The 15,592-nt window shown below is 51.0% G+C and overlaps 6 protein-coding genes across 6 annotated transcripts; 3 read left to right on the forward strand and 3 right to left on the reverse strand.

Moving 5' to 3' along the window:
- Positions 1–670: 670 nt before the first annotated feature.
- Positions 671–2,301, reverse strand: CC84DRAFT_1179969 (uncharacterized protein; the record flags this gene model as incomplete). Its single annotated transcript, XM_018180451.1, has 4 exons — positions 671–1,079; positions 1,243–1,401; positions 1,785–1,885; positions 1,990–2,301. The coding sequence occupies 4 exons, from the start codon at positions 2,299–2,301 to the stop codon at positions 671–673; spliced, it is 981 nt and encodes a 326-aa protein (XP_018031220.1).
- A 1,510-nt stretch (positions 2,302–3,811) lies between these two features.
- CC84DRAFT_1154179 (HET-domain-containing protein) lies at positions 3,812–6,942 on the reverse strand (the record flags this gene model as incomplete). The annotated part of the gene is made up of 3 exons (XM_018176871.1): positions 5,860–6,942; positions 5,176–5,808; positions 3,812–5,121 (listed from the first exon to the last, which is right to left on the reverse strand). Exons 1-3 carry the CDS (start codon positions 6,605–6,607, stop codon positions 3,812–3,814), a joined length of 2,691 nt encoding a protein of 896 aa, XP_018031221.1. The 5' UTR covers positions 6,608–6,942.
- A 1,709-nt stretch (positions 6,943–8,651) lies between these two features.
- On the forward strand, positions 8,652–9,388 carry CC84DRAFT_1221420 (uncharacterized protein; the record flags this gene model as incomplete). The annotated part of the gene is made up of 2 exons (XM_018183272.1): positions 8,652–9,255; positions 9,306–9,388. The coding sequence occupies 2 exons, from the start codon at positions 8,652–8,654 to the stop codon at positions 9,386–9,388; spliced, it is 687 nt and encodes a 228-aa protein (XP_018031222.1).
- Positions 9,389–9,848: 460 nt separating this feature from the next.
- On the reverse strand, positions 9,849–10,669 carry CC84DRAFT_267945 (uncharacterized protein). The gene has a single exon (XM_018185669.1). The coding sequence runs from the start codon at positions 10,450–10,452 to the stop codon at positions 10,009–10,011; it is 444 nt and encodes a 147-aa protein (XP_018031223.1). The 5' UTR covers positions 10,453–10,669; the 3' UTR covers positions 9,849–10,008.
- CC84DRAFT_1168083 (uncharacterized protein) lies at positions 10,123–11,732 on the forward strand. The gene has a single exon (XM_018179315.1). The coding sequence runs from the start codon at positions 10,514–10,516 to the stop codon at positions 11,675–11,677; it is 1,164 nt and encodes a 387-aa protein (XP_018031224.1). The 5' UTR covers positions 10,123–10,513; the 3' UTR covers positions 11,678–11,732.
- A 920-nt stretch (positions 11,733–12,652) lies between these two features.
- Positions 12,653–14,635, forward strand: CC84DRAFT_267976 (uncharacterized protein). Its single transcript, XM_018185670.1, has 3 exons — positions 12,653–13,272; positions 13,326–14,227; positions 14,287–14,635. Exons 1-3 carry the CDS (start codon positions 12,853–12,855, stop codon positions 14,351–14,353), a joined length of 1,389 nt encoding a protein of 462 aa, XP_018031225.1. The 5' UTR covers positions 12,653–12,852; the 3' UTR covers positions 14,354–14,635.
- The last annotated feature ends 957 nt before the right edge of the window (positions 14,636–15,592 follow it).

Here is a 15,592-nt window from a genome sequence, read left to right on the forward strand (position 1 = left end):
ACATTATCATCACTCATAGATTATCAAACAGGCCATCTCTACATGGATACATGTTGATTCTACATGATTTCTCACTTGTTACAATTCTGGCAACAGCATAAGGAGAATTTTACTTACCCATCAAGGACACGCATCGCCTCGCAAATCCTCCGGTGCCACCACAAAACACTCGACCACGACAGCTCCCGCCTCGAGGAGGACACGTTTGAGGACTTTCCTCCCTTTCCCGCCGACGCTCGCATTTTGCGCACTCAGTCACACCACAAGAGCCGTTCGGTCGTGGCTACCTCGTGAGCCAGCCTCTGCCTGAAGAGCTGTGTGGCATACCTGGACAACATCTCCCAATGAGCGGTCTCGATTACGTCCATACAGGTAAAAGTAGTCTCCCACATGTGTCCAACTGCTGCCTGCATTTGACATCGTTGTGGTAGCCTTCCAGGTTGCATAGTATCTCGGTCATCACATCAAGGAGCATCTGTAACATGCAGAGAGCGTCCTGCGTATCAGCGGCCGACGCTGATGAGGCTTTGTACAGGGCCTGCAGAGGCATTGCCATGTCCTCTGTCGACGTCTCGCCCAAACCAAAAGTCTACTCGTCGTTGGCATCCGTCAAGATCTTCGCTCGTGTTATGGGCAGATGAGCGGTGTTACACTCACGGTTTTGCGCTACTTAGTCCGTGGTGAGGCCAATGAGTGCTCCTGCTGTCACTTCAAGTTCGAGGGCTGCATTGCGGCTGCTCTGTTTTCTACTCCCGGAATACTTCTCCCCGCCAGCATCTGTGGTAGGATTCAGCAGTTCAAGAGAGACCTCGACCACATGTGGGAGCTCAATCCTCTGCTCCTCGCTGGCGGGCAACAACAGCTCGAGAGAGATGTCAGTGTGCCAGACCGTGTTACCAAATGATGCTTCGGCATTCAGAATCAGGCCAATTATTCCATAATTTGACCACGAGAAACGAGCGAAATGCGTCGTTGGGGTCATCACTTCAGCAATTCGGATCATCGTGTCGTCGAGTGGCTTCCAGCCGGGACGCCGCATAGGTCCGCGAAGCTCAGGCGGCTCACGGTAGATGCTTTTACTGCCACGAGGTAGTTCATAGTAACTGCTGTACATCATTGGTTGCATATATTTATGGATCCTCACAGTCTCTGGTTGTTCTTCCTCGTCTATCTTCGCTCAAAATCTCGCGTAAGGCCGGGTTCAGGCCGTCGGGCTGGTGCCCATCGAAGTACGCAGCGAACCTTACACGCTCAGCGTCTGCGGGACCGGCGTTTATCTCAGCCACCCGAAATTCTTCGTCATTGAAGTTGCCCACCGCGTGGTAAACCGGTAGTTCGCGCTCGGGTGGATTCAGAAAGTGGTTTATAGCCGTAAACCCGACATCCTGACGGGTCGCGGTACTAAAGAAGTAGACTGCTTAGTCGTACTCTCTGTCTCCCGCGTCATCAGCGATACGTGATAGGGCTGATACTTTGTCTCGATTTTGGCGTCGTCCGAGACTAAGACTTCTGGAATATCCTGCTTCTGTGCGTCAATAGCATATGGAAAGGGGGAAACATACATTGCAGGGTCTCCATATTCCAGGTACATGTTCTCCAGCACGTGGTCAGCATCGTCCATGTGGCGTTACGCAGAGAGGAGCGACTCGCGCCCGTACTCAATCTGTACGCTTCGCACTTCGAAGATGCTTAGTGTCTCAATGCCTGGGAGAAACTCGCAGCCTGGGATCAGGTCGTGCAAAGGTATGCCTGAACGGTCCTTCCGCGGGCGAACGAATGCGCACCTGGCAGCCTCGCGCATAGCGTTCGCCTTGACCGCCTTCTTGTCAATTCCAAGATCCTCCATTTCGTAGCTTTCGCCGCCATCCACTTCCTTGCCCTCGATCTCCAGAAAGGGATTCCGCTCCCAGCTTAGTAGGAGCGCATCCCTAAAAAAGTCACCTCCCCCTCCTGGGAGGTCTCCGCATCAAAAAGAACCTCGAAGCTCACGATCCGGGCCTCAGCGGTCAAGCCCGCGAGCGCTATCTGCTCAGCTAGGTACTGGTTTGCAGTCCTAGCGAGGCCGTCGACCTTCTTCGTGTTCTTAACACCGTCGCAAGTGTAGTACTCATCCACCGGGGCAAAGATCGGCTCGTCACCGTCGAGGGAGATCACGACGATGCCACGCTCACCTTTGGCCTGCTGCTGCTGCTGCGCGTCGATGTCGTACTCGGCGTACCGCTCGAGCAGCGTTTTGGTAGAGATGAGCTTGGAGTCTGCCGCTGGGGCTTTCTTGACCACGTTAGGGACAGAGAAAGCCATCTTGGAGGATAGATGACTTTTTGGTGTCGGAACTTCAAGAGACTTGTGGACGAAGCGAAAGATTCTGATCACCGGGATCTGAAACAGAAAGTCGGCCTTGAACACCCAAGACGGATAGGATGAAGATCAAGGACAAGAAGACATTTCGAGAGTTTGTACAGCGCGCTACATTGTGCGGATGCGTTTTCTAGGGGTTGTGTGTGTATTTTTGGGGCACTACTCAGCAACGAGACAACAAAGACGGAAGCATTGTTGACGACACAATCGGCAATAACAATAAAGACAAAGGCATAAGGTGATGGGTGTGCCGAAAATAGTTCTTCGAGGGGCCCTTGTAGTTAGTAAAGCTGTTCGGCGGCCTTCTCTATCAGTTGTCAACGTCTAGCCATGATACTCCGAGCTGCAAAGGGCTCAAGATAGTGTGGCAAGATACGTGAGCTCGACTTGTGAGGGAAATTGTACGCTTTTAGAAACCTGTGAGGTTGTCAAGAGTAGGCTTGTTGTAATCAACATGTTCAAATATCGGGACAAGTCCTTTTTGGCTTTGGCACAATAACACCGGTACCTGAGATATCTATGGTGATCAGCTACCAAGTACAACACGAAGTCAGCAAATGAAGAAATTCAAGTTTTGTACCTACGTCATGAGATTTCCACGCAGTAAAAGCTCAAATATGGAGACAAGGCAAAACATCGCTCTAAGCTCTGGCCATGAGGTGGGTAAGGCGAATACAGAAATCGTGAGCCGTGCGACCAGAGCATCATCAGCGTGAATCGAGAGAAAAGGTAGCAGACTCATGCTTTCTCTGGCAGCGACATCGAACAAGAAACCTCCACTTCCATGTTTGCCCAGCGTTTGAAACGCTAAAGTTTGTAGAGTGGCCTACTAACGTCTATCCCGTAGATCAGGAAAACTCACTGTGTAGAAAATTAAGCGTGGTAACGTACCTGGCAAGCGAGCGCGCCACCCTACCAGCTTTTCGCGACGCGTCACCTATCAACAACAATGGCTCAACCATCTAGTATCCAATCACCCTGCAATGAAGCAAATATAATCCTAGCTATCTTAGCTCTTAATCGCAAGCAAATTGAGAGTGAGAGATATGCTGCTTCCTGTCACGAGAGCATCGAGTAGAGACGTCTACGGCCTAGTAGTAGGCTGCAGATGGATATTACTGCGTTCGGTATCTGCGTGTATGTACAAGACGTTGGATAAGGAGAGAAGGTCACCAGTATGCTGTTCTATTGGCTAGTCGTCAACGCGCGATATCGCTGAGATATACTACTGCCAGCAGTATATCCATGCTTGTCAGGTAGCCTGGGGTTACCGTGACACTTATAGCTGCAGCAGAACTGTCACAAATTAGCTTAGATAATGATAAATTTATATTAACGTTAGGCTGGCAATCGCGTCATGCAGTGATTCCATTACGTCGTCGATTGATTGTTCATCGCAACACATTCTTGACATATTTTCCTAGATTGAAAGTACTCTTCTAGCTACCTACTATCACAAATCTAACTTTCTAAACTTGCGAATTATGCGCTTTAGGGACCTTAACTTTATCGCTCTAACCTCTGTAGACTTACCTTGGTCTTTTGGCTCTAGGGGTGTAGCTTGCATCGTTTTAAGTCGATCTCTTAGCTGCTTACAACATTTTGAAGAAGGCCCTTGGATAGTTGTATACCCATCTAACGCGCGAGTGTACATAATCTTCGCTGTATCCTCCCAACCTATTGCAGAAAGTAGGTCACCAAAGCTAAACATTGTATTTAGCGCTGGTAAATATGACATCAGCAGTTTTGGGCCAAGCGCCTCCTCGTAGCCTTGCAGCGCCCGACTATACATGGCCTCTGCCTCCGCCAGCTTGCCTTGGTCGGCGTAGAGGTTGCCTAGGTTGTTGACCGTACTGAGGGTCGATGTGTGCTTCGGTCCGAGTGCCTCCTCTTTGCCTTGCAGCGTCCGACTGTACATGGCCTCTGCCTCCGCCAGCTTGCCTTGGTCGGCGTAGAGGTTGCCTAGGTTGTTGACTGTCATGAGGGTCGAAGTGTGCTTCGGTCCGAGTGCCTCCTCACGGCCTTGCAGCGCCCGACTGTACATGGCCTCTGCGTGCGCCAGCTTGCCTTGGTTTTTGTAGAGATCGCCTATTTTATGCAGTACCCACTCGATTCCTATGATATCCACCCTGCCATCGGTGATAGAGTGTTCATGTCTTGCAGCATGTTGGAGAAGCCGCTGCTGAAGGAGCCACCACCTGTCTGCATCTGTACTAGGAACTTCAGATGCAACACAAGTTAGAGCTAAATTTTCCAGTTCCTCATCCCACTTATCGTTTAATACAGATATTGACCATGAGTGCACGCAGCTATGCATACCATACCCTATAGACACAGACGGCTGTCCAAGTGAAGATTCTGGATGAGCTAGACCATATTCGCATAGCAGTCGAACCGCCTCATTAAAGCTCATTTCATCCTCAGTGAGCTTTTGTATCCATTTGTTGTCTGCAGAGTGTGCGTGTTGAAGAAGTCCAAACCACACGTCTTGCTTATCAAAGTAGGCCCATAGCTTGAGCAACCAGGCTGATGCCGCATTCTGATTTTGAATTAAATCAAAAGTGATCTGCCATGTCGTGTACAGTGAGCGATCTTCGTATGAATTCAATTTTGGGCTTGTCCTTTGGAGTTTCAACCAAGACACCTCGTATAGCCGAAGATATTCCGCAAAGCTAGTCGTCACGTGCTCTAGATAAGCTCCAGCCGTGGACAGAGCAAGTGGTAGACCATCTAGCTTCGCCACAAGCGCTCTCGCCTCAGGGTCTACCTTATTAGATCAGATCTATTTAACTAGGGTCTAAGTAGATGTAGACGTACCGTTATTAATGTGTTCTCTTCGAGACATATTCGATAAGATCTTGAGTCCGTCCTCGAGACTGGTCAGCTTCTGAACGTGAATACGCCGCCACTGCGTAACACTAGCTGACCGCGTCGTAATGATTACTGAGCCCTGATCGCTTTCTGGCAGGTACCGACGCACATCCACTATTGAGTGTTTGGCATGGTTAGCGGTTCGGGGATTGTCGTAATTATCATAAATCATTAGCCAACGCGTGTTGTCCCAGAGATTGAGCCAGGCCTTGACTGATCTGACCACTCTATCAAGGTTTCCGTCCAAGTCCACGTTGCATAGTACTCCCGTCGAAGGATGATGCGACAGGATTTGTTGAGCGATATCGCAAAAGCTAAGCCGGAGAGAGTCTTCATCGTTCGCATTTAACCAAAATACTGCTGTGTGTTTCTCTTTGTGCCTCATAATATATTCAATCGCCAGCTGAGTCTTTCCAATTCCTCCGAGCCCATGTAGGACTACTGATGATCGGCTAGTACGACCATGACCACGAAGTAGCTCATGCATCTCTAATAGCTCTTTCTCTCGGGCCACAAATTGCGCAGCTTCGGGAAATGACGCAAGACTAAGTCCAACGGCATATTGTTCGAAGTTAATACCTGCGCTGGTCAGTTCATTGCTACGGTTAGCATGTCTAGGACAAGGCCTACCCTTGTTTAACTTATTAATCTCTTCCTCCAGCCGCTGGAACGCTTGATCCTTTCTCTCCCCATAGATCAGCGCCATGGAAATATCGAAAATCCCGAGTAAGCAGTAGGCTTCATCCTCTTCAACTGTAGTACTCCGGCGCTCTGCCCAAGCCATCCGCTCTCGAATGCTAAAACTTGATAACGCGCCGCCTCGAAGAGCAGTCTTCGCAATTCCAGTGATCTCGTGTATTTCAGGTTCTAGCAATAATTTGCTTCCAAGTCGCTCACCCTCTGAGCTAAAGAAGTCTACCAGCCTTGGTGCTATAAGCTCTTGAAGCGTCCAGCCTCGAGTGAACCATCGACTCATCCTGAACGCATCTTTCCATGCTATTTCTCTGCCCATGCCGTCAGCTTTAGGGATATCAGAAAGGTAGACGTAGCAGCGCGCGGCGTTCTGATACCATCGGAACATGGAGTTGATCGCCGCGCTAAGTTCGACCGCATTCTTCTTGTTAATGCAGCAGGTATCTATCCAGAAGTATCGCAGTCCATCAGCCGCGGCCTGCTTCATGCAAAATTCTATCTTCCTCCATCCAGCCTTGCTGACGGTCTTGCTCATGTCCGCGTTCGCTTCTATATCCTGGAAGAGGACCTCCTCCTTCCCCCAGGTATGAGAGAGTATTGCGTAAGCAGGAACATCGCTGCTAGTCGTTTCGTGGAAGACGATGGCGCCGTCTGGTTTATGCTCTAAGAGGCGTAAGAAAGCCATGGCTGCGCATCGGGCGCGATCTCATGGCACGCGCGACTGGTGTAGCTTGATCGGTTCGTTCGGAATATGCGCGCAAGGCACTCGAAGGTCACAAATTAGAGGTAGGTGTTGAACGTTGACGACGTGAACGCCGGCGTTAAAGGACAAAGGGTGATAAGGTGGCATAGTGGTGGTTGTACGCGCTGTCCGCCCGGCTGCATCGTGGCGCAGGCTAACCGGTGAGGAGACGTTCATTTCGCCTAGATGTGATTGGGAGCCATGCACACAGCACCAAACCCTAACGTAACTCCTGCGAAGTAAGGTAAGTTAATAAAAGTGTGTTGCGCAAGCTATTATCACCGTATTACTATAGTGCCACACGGAAACTAAGCATAGACTTGGCTCGCCTAACTAGGTCTTAGTTGACGTTACCCATTTCCGAGTGTTTGCCTCCTCTGTCAGCGGCACATCATCCAGCTCAGGCAAGCTGTAGTTCTCGGAAGCAAGTGAAATAGTGTCATACACCTCGACCGCAAGGACCTTCGGGAAGGCGGAGCTGGGGGAGACTGAGCGCTGCGAAAAGTTCGTCCGGCGTGCTATAGCGTACGCATACAAGATAAAGACCTGTTTGCAGGTGCGTTCGCTCCCCTGGCCCGGATCTCGGGGATGTTGACGGTTTTGCACAAAGGACCCCACACGGTGAGCAATGCCTTCTCTGTGCTATGGACCATAATCTCGTTTCCGAATACATACAGGTCCGTGATGTTGTAGATGGAGTAGCCGGGGTGGCGAAAATCCCACTCGATGAAGCACAAGTAGAACTGGAATAAACGTCAGGCACATAGTGTACAGCAGAATACGATGCTGGACTTATATAGGCCTACATCTTAGGATTGCCGCAGATGGCGACCCGGAGGGCCTCGTTCTTGTTTTTTACTTGTGGGTTGTTGACCTGGTAGCGAGGGGGGTTGGCGAGGGTAAAGCTGAAATTGAGAAGACGGGGTGTATCCAGATGCAGGGTGATGAAGTAAATGATCACACAGACGCGGTTGACGATGTCGCCAGTTGGTTTGTGTAAGTTCCGATTGGTCTTCCATAGTGTAATCAGCAATGCGACCGTCAATTGTGAGTACAGGCGAAGTGCTTGCGCTCAAGTCGACACCGAGTCCTTCGCTTCCTTGGTGTACTGGTCGTCCAGGGATGGCAAGATGGGTGGACCGACGACTTGACGCCGCAGGTGCGACATTTCTATATAGATGCTAGATGTTGTGTTTCTAGGTTGATTGTGAGTACTGGCAGGGTGTTGATAAAGAGGTGAAAAATGCCAGGCGAGAGAGTGGAACAGCGGACTTTATATATACCCACTGCGCAACTTGCAAAGCCTAGGCGACGCTCGATCATGCTGGGGGTTGGATCATAAAGGCATCGTGGTGATAAACATGCAAGAACGGAAAATCTCACTGCTGTGCTAGCTTCAACAGCGAAAGTGACATTAATTTCAACCACAACTCATCCTTTCCGCGCATACAATACCATCAGCAGTTGTTCTTGATTGAATTCTGCCGCTGTCTCGCTCGACGTCATAAGCAGTGGAATAGGCGTTTGCCCACCTATGCATGGCGTACAATTACAGCGACAGGAAAACTCTTGTAACAATACGCGGTTTCTAGGGGACTGAGTATGGGAGCCTCCGATAGTCCAATGGATACGTTGAGCGATGTCCAGGAGCTCTGTGGTGCATTGCATATTGAGGTGCTATTAATATTTTGAAGGATGGGGTTCTGAGGGTGCGACAATGAGAAGTGTTTACGACGCAAATAATCAATTTACGAGCCTCGATCGGGCTTGCTCTGACACAGTGAGAGCTCTGAATTCGGATTGAACATGAAGAGAAAACCAGACCACTCGCCAAGACCGTGGGTATTACATACCGTAGACCCATGTTTCCCCGCAAGTGCCGAGCCAGATCGAGATGAGCAACAGACCTCAGCTGATGTCGTCCACCCCACTAATTTACATTCAGCCTCCGCAACACTTCCATACTAGCCTGGTCTTAGTTCACGAAATGTTTTCCTCGATCTCGTCCTTCGTGAAAGAGCTACTACCGCAGATACCCGAAGCTCCAAGGGTCACAATCACAGCCGCTCGCATCGCAGCCGACGGCACGCCACCGCACCTGGTCAGACTCAGCACTCGGTCTGCAGGGGATGATGCTACCGACTCTTTTCTCTTCCGTATTCCAGATGTACGCAAGTATTGGGTCACGGAAGATGGATCGCAATTTCGCGATATACATAGACTGGAACTTCAGGAGTTGCACACGTTCTTGCAGCCATACAATCTGCTGCCCTTGTTCCACCCCTGGCAAGGTATTCATCTGAGACAGCGATGCCGCGTACCAACACAGCGAATTCTGCTACAAGAGCGCCATGCATCTTGCGCAGGTGTCTACTACCTGTTTTGGAGCTTCGCGATGGACGATCTACCGCGGAACAAGCATGTTCCAAAGTGGATAAGCGATGCGCCTAATACGGAAATGACCCATTCATACTATGGAGATGTTTTCATTGTCAAAATCGCACCTCATGAGTACGAACCTGAGGGTTGGGCAGCGTACGAGGATGTTTCTCCGACGTTTGTTGAGGCTCTGGTTAAATCTCCGTCCTACGGTTAGTGAGCGCTCTAATTCAGTCATTCTCGATGCACTGACTGTTCCTAGGGGAAGAGGACTGCTCATTCTGTGGGAAAAGTAAGCTGCTACGTTTTATGGAGAGGAAGAAGTTGCCGATCGAGGAAGAGTAGTCTCCATCTGAAAGTTGCCGTTGAGGTAACCAGCTCGCCCGCGAAGACCAACCAACGTTCCTATACGCAACGCACTAGGCGCTGTACAGCTAATCCTTCATCGTACTCTCGATTGCACTTGTGTTTAGGGCCTCCTTGACCCTCGCCTATGCGTTAACGCGGAGTTGTGGTGAATCTGAGTGGCGGGTCTTAAGAACGCAAGGATCTCTTTTGTTCTGACAAGTCTCTCTGTTCTCGCAGCGGTTTTCTCTACTCTGTCACTTAAGGTTCCTCGCGCACACGTCCCGTAGCTCTGGCACATTAATGGTTACTCCTCAGTATCTGACATAAAAGAGCACCCGATTATGAACGCAGAGAGACCCAGATTCACGCTTAGACCTTGTTACGACAACACTGAACCTGGATATAGTAAGCATTGTGGGGCCAGGCGCACGTGGAGAGCTCGCGCTCGCACAAACAAAGGGCCGAACGTACACAGTAAGCAAATAGTGTACACATTATGAGTAGCCCCTTGTAACTTTTTTGACGAGTCATGACTTTCTTTCGCAGGTTCGCTTCGATAAATCCGCGAGGTGATGGAGTTAGACGGAGTTTCACGAGGCTTATGGGATTGTACGAGTTTAGCAGAATCTAGATTCAATGACGTGGCGGGAAATTATGTGCATTGTACGAAGCAAGCTGGATGCCGTACTGTATAAAGAGATAACCCATGTCTTGCAAGACGTTGAGCATTGTGGTTGGCAATGATGGCTCAACAAAGCATCATTCTCAAGAACGGAACTGCTCTTATCCACAACGCAAATGACCAGGTCGTGCCAACCAAAACAGACGTCCTCATAGAGGACGGAAAGATTGTGAGGATTGCGGAAACCATTGCAACGTCCATCGGAACCGAGGTTATCGATTGTACGGATAAGATCATCAGCCCCGGGTTCATTGACACCCATCACCATGGATGGCAAACGCAGCTGAAGGGACGACATGCGAATGAGCTCTTCCTGGACTACATGATAACAGGTGAGTTCTCGCAATCTGCTCTGGTAGCGCTTTGCACTAAACAACATAGGCGGGTATGGCGGTGTCTTCTACTCGGCAAAGGACTGCTTCTGGGGACAGCTTTCGGGAATGCTTGAAGCGCTTGCTGCCGGGACGACAACAGTGGTGGATCATGCACACATCATCTTCTCTCCTGATCATGCAAGGCTCGGTATCGCAGCGACGGCATCTTCCGGCATACGCGCAGTTTATTGCTATGATGCGACCGCTCGTCCTAAATCTGTATCGCCGCTCGAGATGGGCCAAAACCCGCTTGAAGACTGGGTCATGGAGACTTTCACAGCGCTGGCAGACCAGGCTCCCTTTGGAGACGGAAGGGTGACTCTAGGTTTCGCGTACGATATGTGGTTTTTGCCCCCGAAGGTGACTCGAGGTGTGCTGGACCAAGTCGATGCAAAGAACATCCGAACCATAACGACCCACGGTATTCCACAGACCAGTATCGCCCGGGACTTGAAAAAGTCCGGGTTGCTAGATGAACGGTATCTAATCTCACATGGCGGCCCATTTTCGAGTGAAGACGCCGAAATCATCAAGCAGACAGGCGCTCACGTGTCGTCTACGCCTAGCACTGAACTACAGATGTTTATCGCAGGGAGGCCAGTCTGCTTCAACGCATCGTTTACGGAAGGGGAAGGCCGGGCCGGCATCCAAGAGAAAGCGAGTCTCGGAGTGGACTGCCATTCAAACCAGTCTGGATCGATCATCTCCGAGGCACGCATTGGGCTCCAAGACGCGAGAATGCACTTCCATGAGAACCTGCGGGGAAAGACCGCGCGAAAACTTCCTGAGAGTTTGAGCGTCGAGGCCGCGTTCAATCTTGCGACGATCAAAGGAGCCGAGGCGGTGAGAATGGAGAGCGAAATTGGACGCATTGCCGAGGGTTATCGTGCCGATCTGGTAATCTTTGACGGCTTGAGTCCGGCGATGGTTTGCGCCGCACAATACGATCCAGTCGCGGCGATTATCCTTCATTGCAGTCCAGGAGACATCGACATGGTGTTAGTAGATGGTATGGTACGGAAGAAAGATGGCCTGCTCTTGCCAGTCAGTGTTGATGACTTGGCTAAGGAGGCGGTCTCCGCAACGTCGCTGACATGGAAGGACATTGCGAGGGAGACGATGAAGAGTCAGCAAGCGATCGTGAAACAGGCGGATCAAGTTGATGTCGCTGAAGGTGTGGCAGCTCTGAAGAAATTGTGGCACTGGGATGAGTCGACTTTCGTGAACTAGATGTGACAGTTCAACTAGAATGCGTGCCCGCAGTGCGCACTGCAAGGTAGTATGACTGAAATTCCGTTCGTACTAGATACCTGATTGTCTGTGTGCCTCATAAAACGCCTAGACTAGCCAAATGACCGGTTAGACGGCGGACTAACCTTGTGAAGTATTTCACGCGGCAGCCTAGCCTGATTGGGTGCTGCATGGATGACATCCACAGTTGCCTGGAAGGTTGTGTTTTCGCATCCCTCGAGTTCATTTGTTGCTTTTTTCTTTTTTTTTTGCGTGGTTTGTGGGAGGTAGAACTCGCAATTGATCAACTGAAAATCTCTCTTCCCAAGTACGTAACATCAAGTACACGTACTCTCGGACGTGCCCATAAGCACGTGCGGATCAATTTGCTACACACCCGGACAGAGGATAAATGCGCGGCGTACGAGTAGCACAGGGCGTTACGCGTTGGTGGTTGGTCGCAGCCTTATGTACATTTTATCCAGCCTTATGGACCGGCAGCTGCGCCTCACTCAACAACGTTCGTCGAATCGCATCACCCCTACTGTGTTGCTGCCTAGCACGTGCAAAACAGATCTGAAGGAGGATTTGTCGCAAGCAGTGAACGGACATTGCAGATGTGTCTTGGCGCGCGCCCCAGTGAGCCCCTGCCTGAGATTTTCTAGCACAACCAGCCAGTCTCACAACATGATTCCATCCTGTGTCTCTATGCTCTTGTTCCGCTCTCTGATCTAGCCTGATCTTCGTAGTACCCACTGCATTTGTGTGTTCTGCATTTTTACGGCCGTATGTATAATGATTGGGCATTGTGGGGTCTCTCATCGCTTCGCTTCTCGCAATGTGATGCGAGGGCATGCGCTTCCAAGCTACGCGACAAATCATGGTCTACGAAACAGAAGGCATGGCCATCAGCTGTCATCCGTCTGGGGTGGTTGGCACCAGTTGGCGAGGAAGGAACGACTCGGGTCCTTCTTACGTTCCATGCGCGCGCACCGCCGCGGGGGCGATACCGAGTATGCTTGCCTGACAGCTCACAACACAGCCTCGCCAAGGGAAACAAACGGAGGGCGTAATTTTTCTCGTGACACCATGCGATTGTTGAATGCCTCACTTCCTCAGCTCTCTCTTGGACTCCTCGTGCCTTTCATACGGCGCCTTCCTACCCTTTGACAACTATGACGTGGAAGAGTCGCACATCGCTCGCCGTTGCCGGCGCTCTATGTATCTTCCTTTTGATTGCTACGGGCTTCATCGCGAATACACGTCCTGAAGGATTCTATATCCCATCGTTATCCAACGCGCAGCCCTCACAGGAGGCGGAACGTGACGAAGGCGTCCCTACTCCAGCTCCATCGTCACAACATGCGATCGAGGGCATAGCCACCCAGGCACCAGTGGAGTCGTTGCAGGCGTTGTCCAGATTCGATGGCTACGGCCTTGCCTCCGGAGAGTGTGATGCAGAGTTTAAAGACTTGTTCAAGGAGATAGGTCGTGCGGCGGCGCACAGAAAGGACACTGGGAATGTAACTTCGTCGGATATCGATCTCCACTGGAAGCAAGACGGTGCTCTAAGGGCAATGATATGGAGACAAAAGGTAACTAAGATTTGCACATGCGAGATGCAGACAAGGCGTTAACTTTTACGTAGCTCTTTATTCTTGATTCCAAAATCGACGGGGAATACGTTGCTCCCCGTGCGCTTTCTATTCTGCACCAGATTGACCGTGCGATTACTACAAGCCCGGAGCCAGTTCCTGACATCGAGTTCTCCCTCATGATTACAGATCTGCCCGATGATGCGACCACCGAAAGCCATACTAACCATACGTTCTGGGCGCTCTCTAGGCTGTCAGATGACAAGAACACGTGGCTCATGCCGGACTTTGGCTATTGGTCGTGGCCCCTGGACCTGGTGGGCTCTTATGAACAGATTCGTGTGGAAATGGCACAGAATCAGCTGCCGTGGCAAGAGAGGATTTCAAAGCTGCTTTGGCGAGGTGCATTAAAGACGAACAAGTTACGTCAGACCATGTACCAAGCTACACGGGGAAAGAGTTGGGCCGACATCGAAGAGGTCAAGTGGCAGAACAGAACAGAGGTCTCAGCAGGCTCCGCTGCCTCGGCAGTTTCCATGGCGGACCATTGCAAATACCAGTACCTCCTGCATACTGAGGGCCGGAGTTACTCTGGTCGAGGGAAGTATCTCCTGAACTGCGGCTCGGTAGTGATCATGCACAAAAGCGAGTGGATTGAGCCGCACCAGGATGTTTATGTCGCGTCAGGCGCTGAGCAGAATATCGTCGAGGTGGAGCGGGACTTCTCCGACTTGGAAGGGAAAATGCAGCAACTTTTGAACCAGCCCATGCTCGCGGAATCAATTGCGAAGAACAGCCAGAAGACATTCCGGGATCGGTACATGACGCCAGCAGCACAGACTTGCTACTGGAGGAAGCTCTTCCACGCTTGGGCAGAAGTGAGTTTCCGACCAGAGCCGTTCGAGGTGGTCAATGGAAAAGCACGGTTGCGCGGTGTCCCCTTCGAAACCTTTGTGTAAGTGTAACGAAGGCTGAACGAAACATGATGGTGGTGACTGACTTACTTGGACGCAGGATCAAAGCACTGTCTAGATCCTCCGCAGAGTGCTCATTCTGGAAGAAGCTGACCTTGCAATGCTGATAATCAAACCCTCGAGTGTCGAATGCACGAGAGGCATTCATATAACGAGAGCTGCACAACACGTGTAGGAAGAGAGCGCCAACGGCGACTCCTGACCCGCATGCTAGGAGAGGGAGCTCCCGATGGTGTTGCAGACAGAGGAAATAGGGCAACCAACGGCCATCGCGAGGAGCAGGAGGGAATTCGCGGCAGAGTGAGTCATCTCTGGGGGAAGATATCATTGACGGGAAAGCACCCGGGCAGGCATAAACGCGCCACGGGTAGCAATACATGCGGGTGGGTGGTGGACAGGGGATAATTGTATCCGCGATGCGGTCGCGCCAGACATGACGCAATGTGCCAAGATGCAAGAATGCGTTCCTCTTCCCACCGCTTCCCTCGTTTTCGCATCCTCACATCGTGTTCAGCCTCTGGGAGCATCTATAGCCATTGACTGAGATGTCCTCTATTAATTCTCACTAACTGGCATGGCTCGATTGAACAACTGAACCCAACCCCAGGACCGCCAACGTAGCCTTTTGTCGTACGGCTCCCGACGACATGCGCTGTGTCAAGCAACGATACTTTATGTCTCAACGAGAGCAGGCGCCGATTTCCGAGTCCCTCTGATTTCAGGCCACGCTGAACGCTGTCGACCGAGAGACGCACCTATTATTCCAGCCCCCGCCCCCGCGGAGGTGCAGTGAACGCAACGATCCAAGGGCAGGACTCGATAGTGACGGCATAGCCTTGCAATGATGTACACTCGGGTCATCTCGGCGGCGTCTCTACGCGGCACACAGATGCATGTCGAATACGGGTGCGGTCGGCAGAGCAAAGCTCTCTAAGTGCTACCACAACACGTGATCTCGAATGAGGACATTTCCAGGAGAATGATGCAACCATCACAAAGCTCTACTATTTGGCGTGGGCAGGTTCCAGATCCTATCGATGCCGTCCGTCTTTTTGATATGGGCGTTTCACCCAAACCTTGAGACACGCATGATCTTCATATTCAATTCCCCGACCAACGCTTGGTGCTGCCTTGCGCTCTTGACACGTCTTTTGTTCTCTTTTCATAGCATAAGTTGGCCTGCTAACGTTCCCCGACATTTACAGGTACGCTCTCGCAGCACTAGATCAAGCTTCAAACCCAAGACAGCTTCCAGTCAAGCATTGAAAACCCAGCACACCAAGCGCGTCGCCGGCAACACATCGCACGAGCAGCTACCGAGCTGCGTGAGCCCAGAATTGCTTCCC

Source organism: Paraphaeosphaeria sporulosa, assembly GCF_001642045.1.
Source record: "Paraphaeosphaeria sporulosa strain AP3s5-JAC2a unplaced genomic scaffold CC84scaffold_11, whole genome shotgun sequence".
NCBI classification, from domain to species: domain Eukaryota; kingdom Fungi; phylum Ascomycota; class Dothideomycetes; order Pleosporales; family Didymosphaeriaceae; genus Paraphaeosphaeria; species Paraphaeosphaeria sporulosa.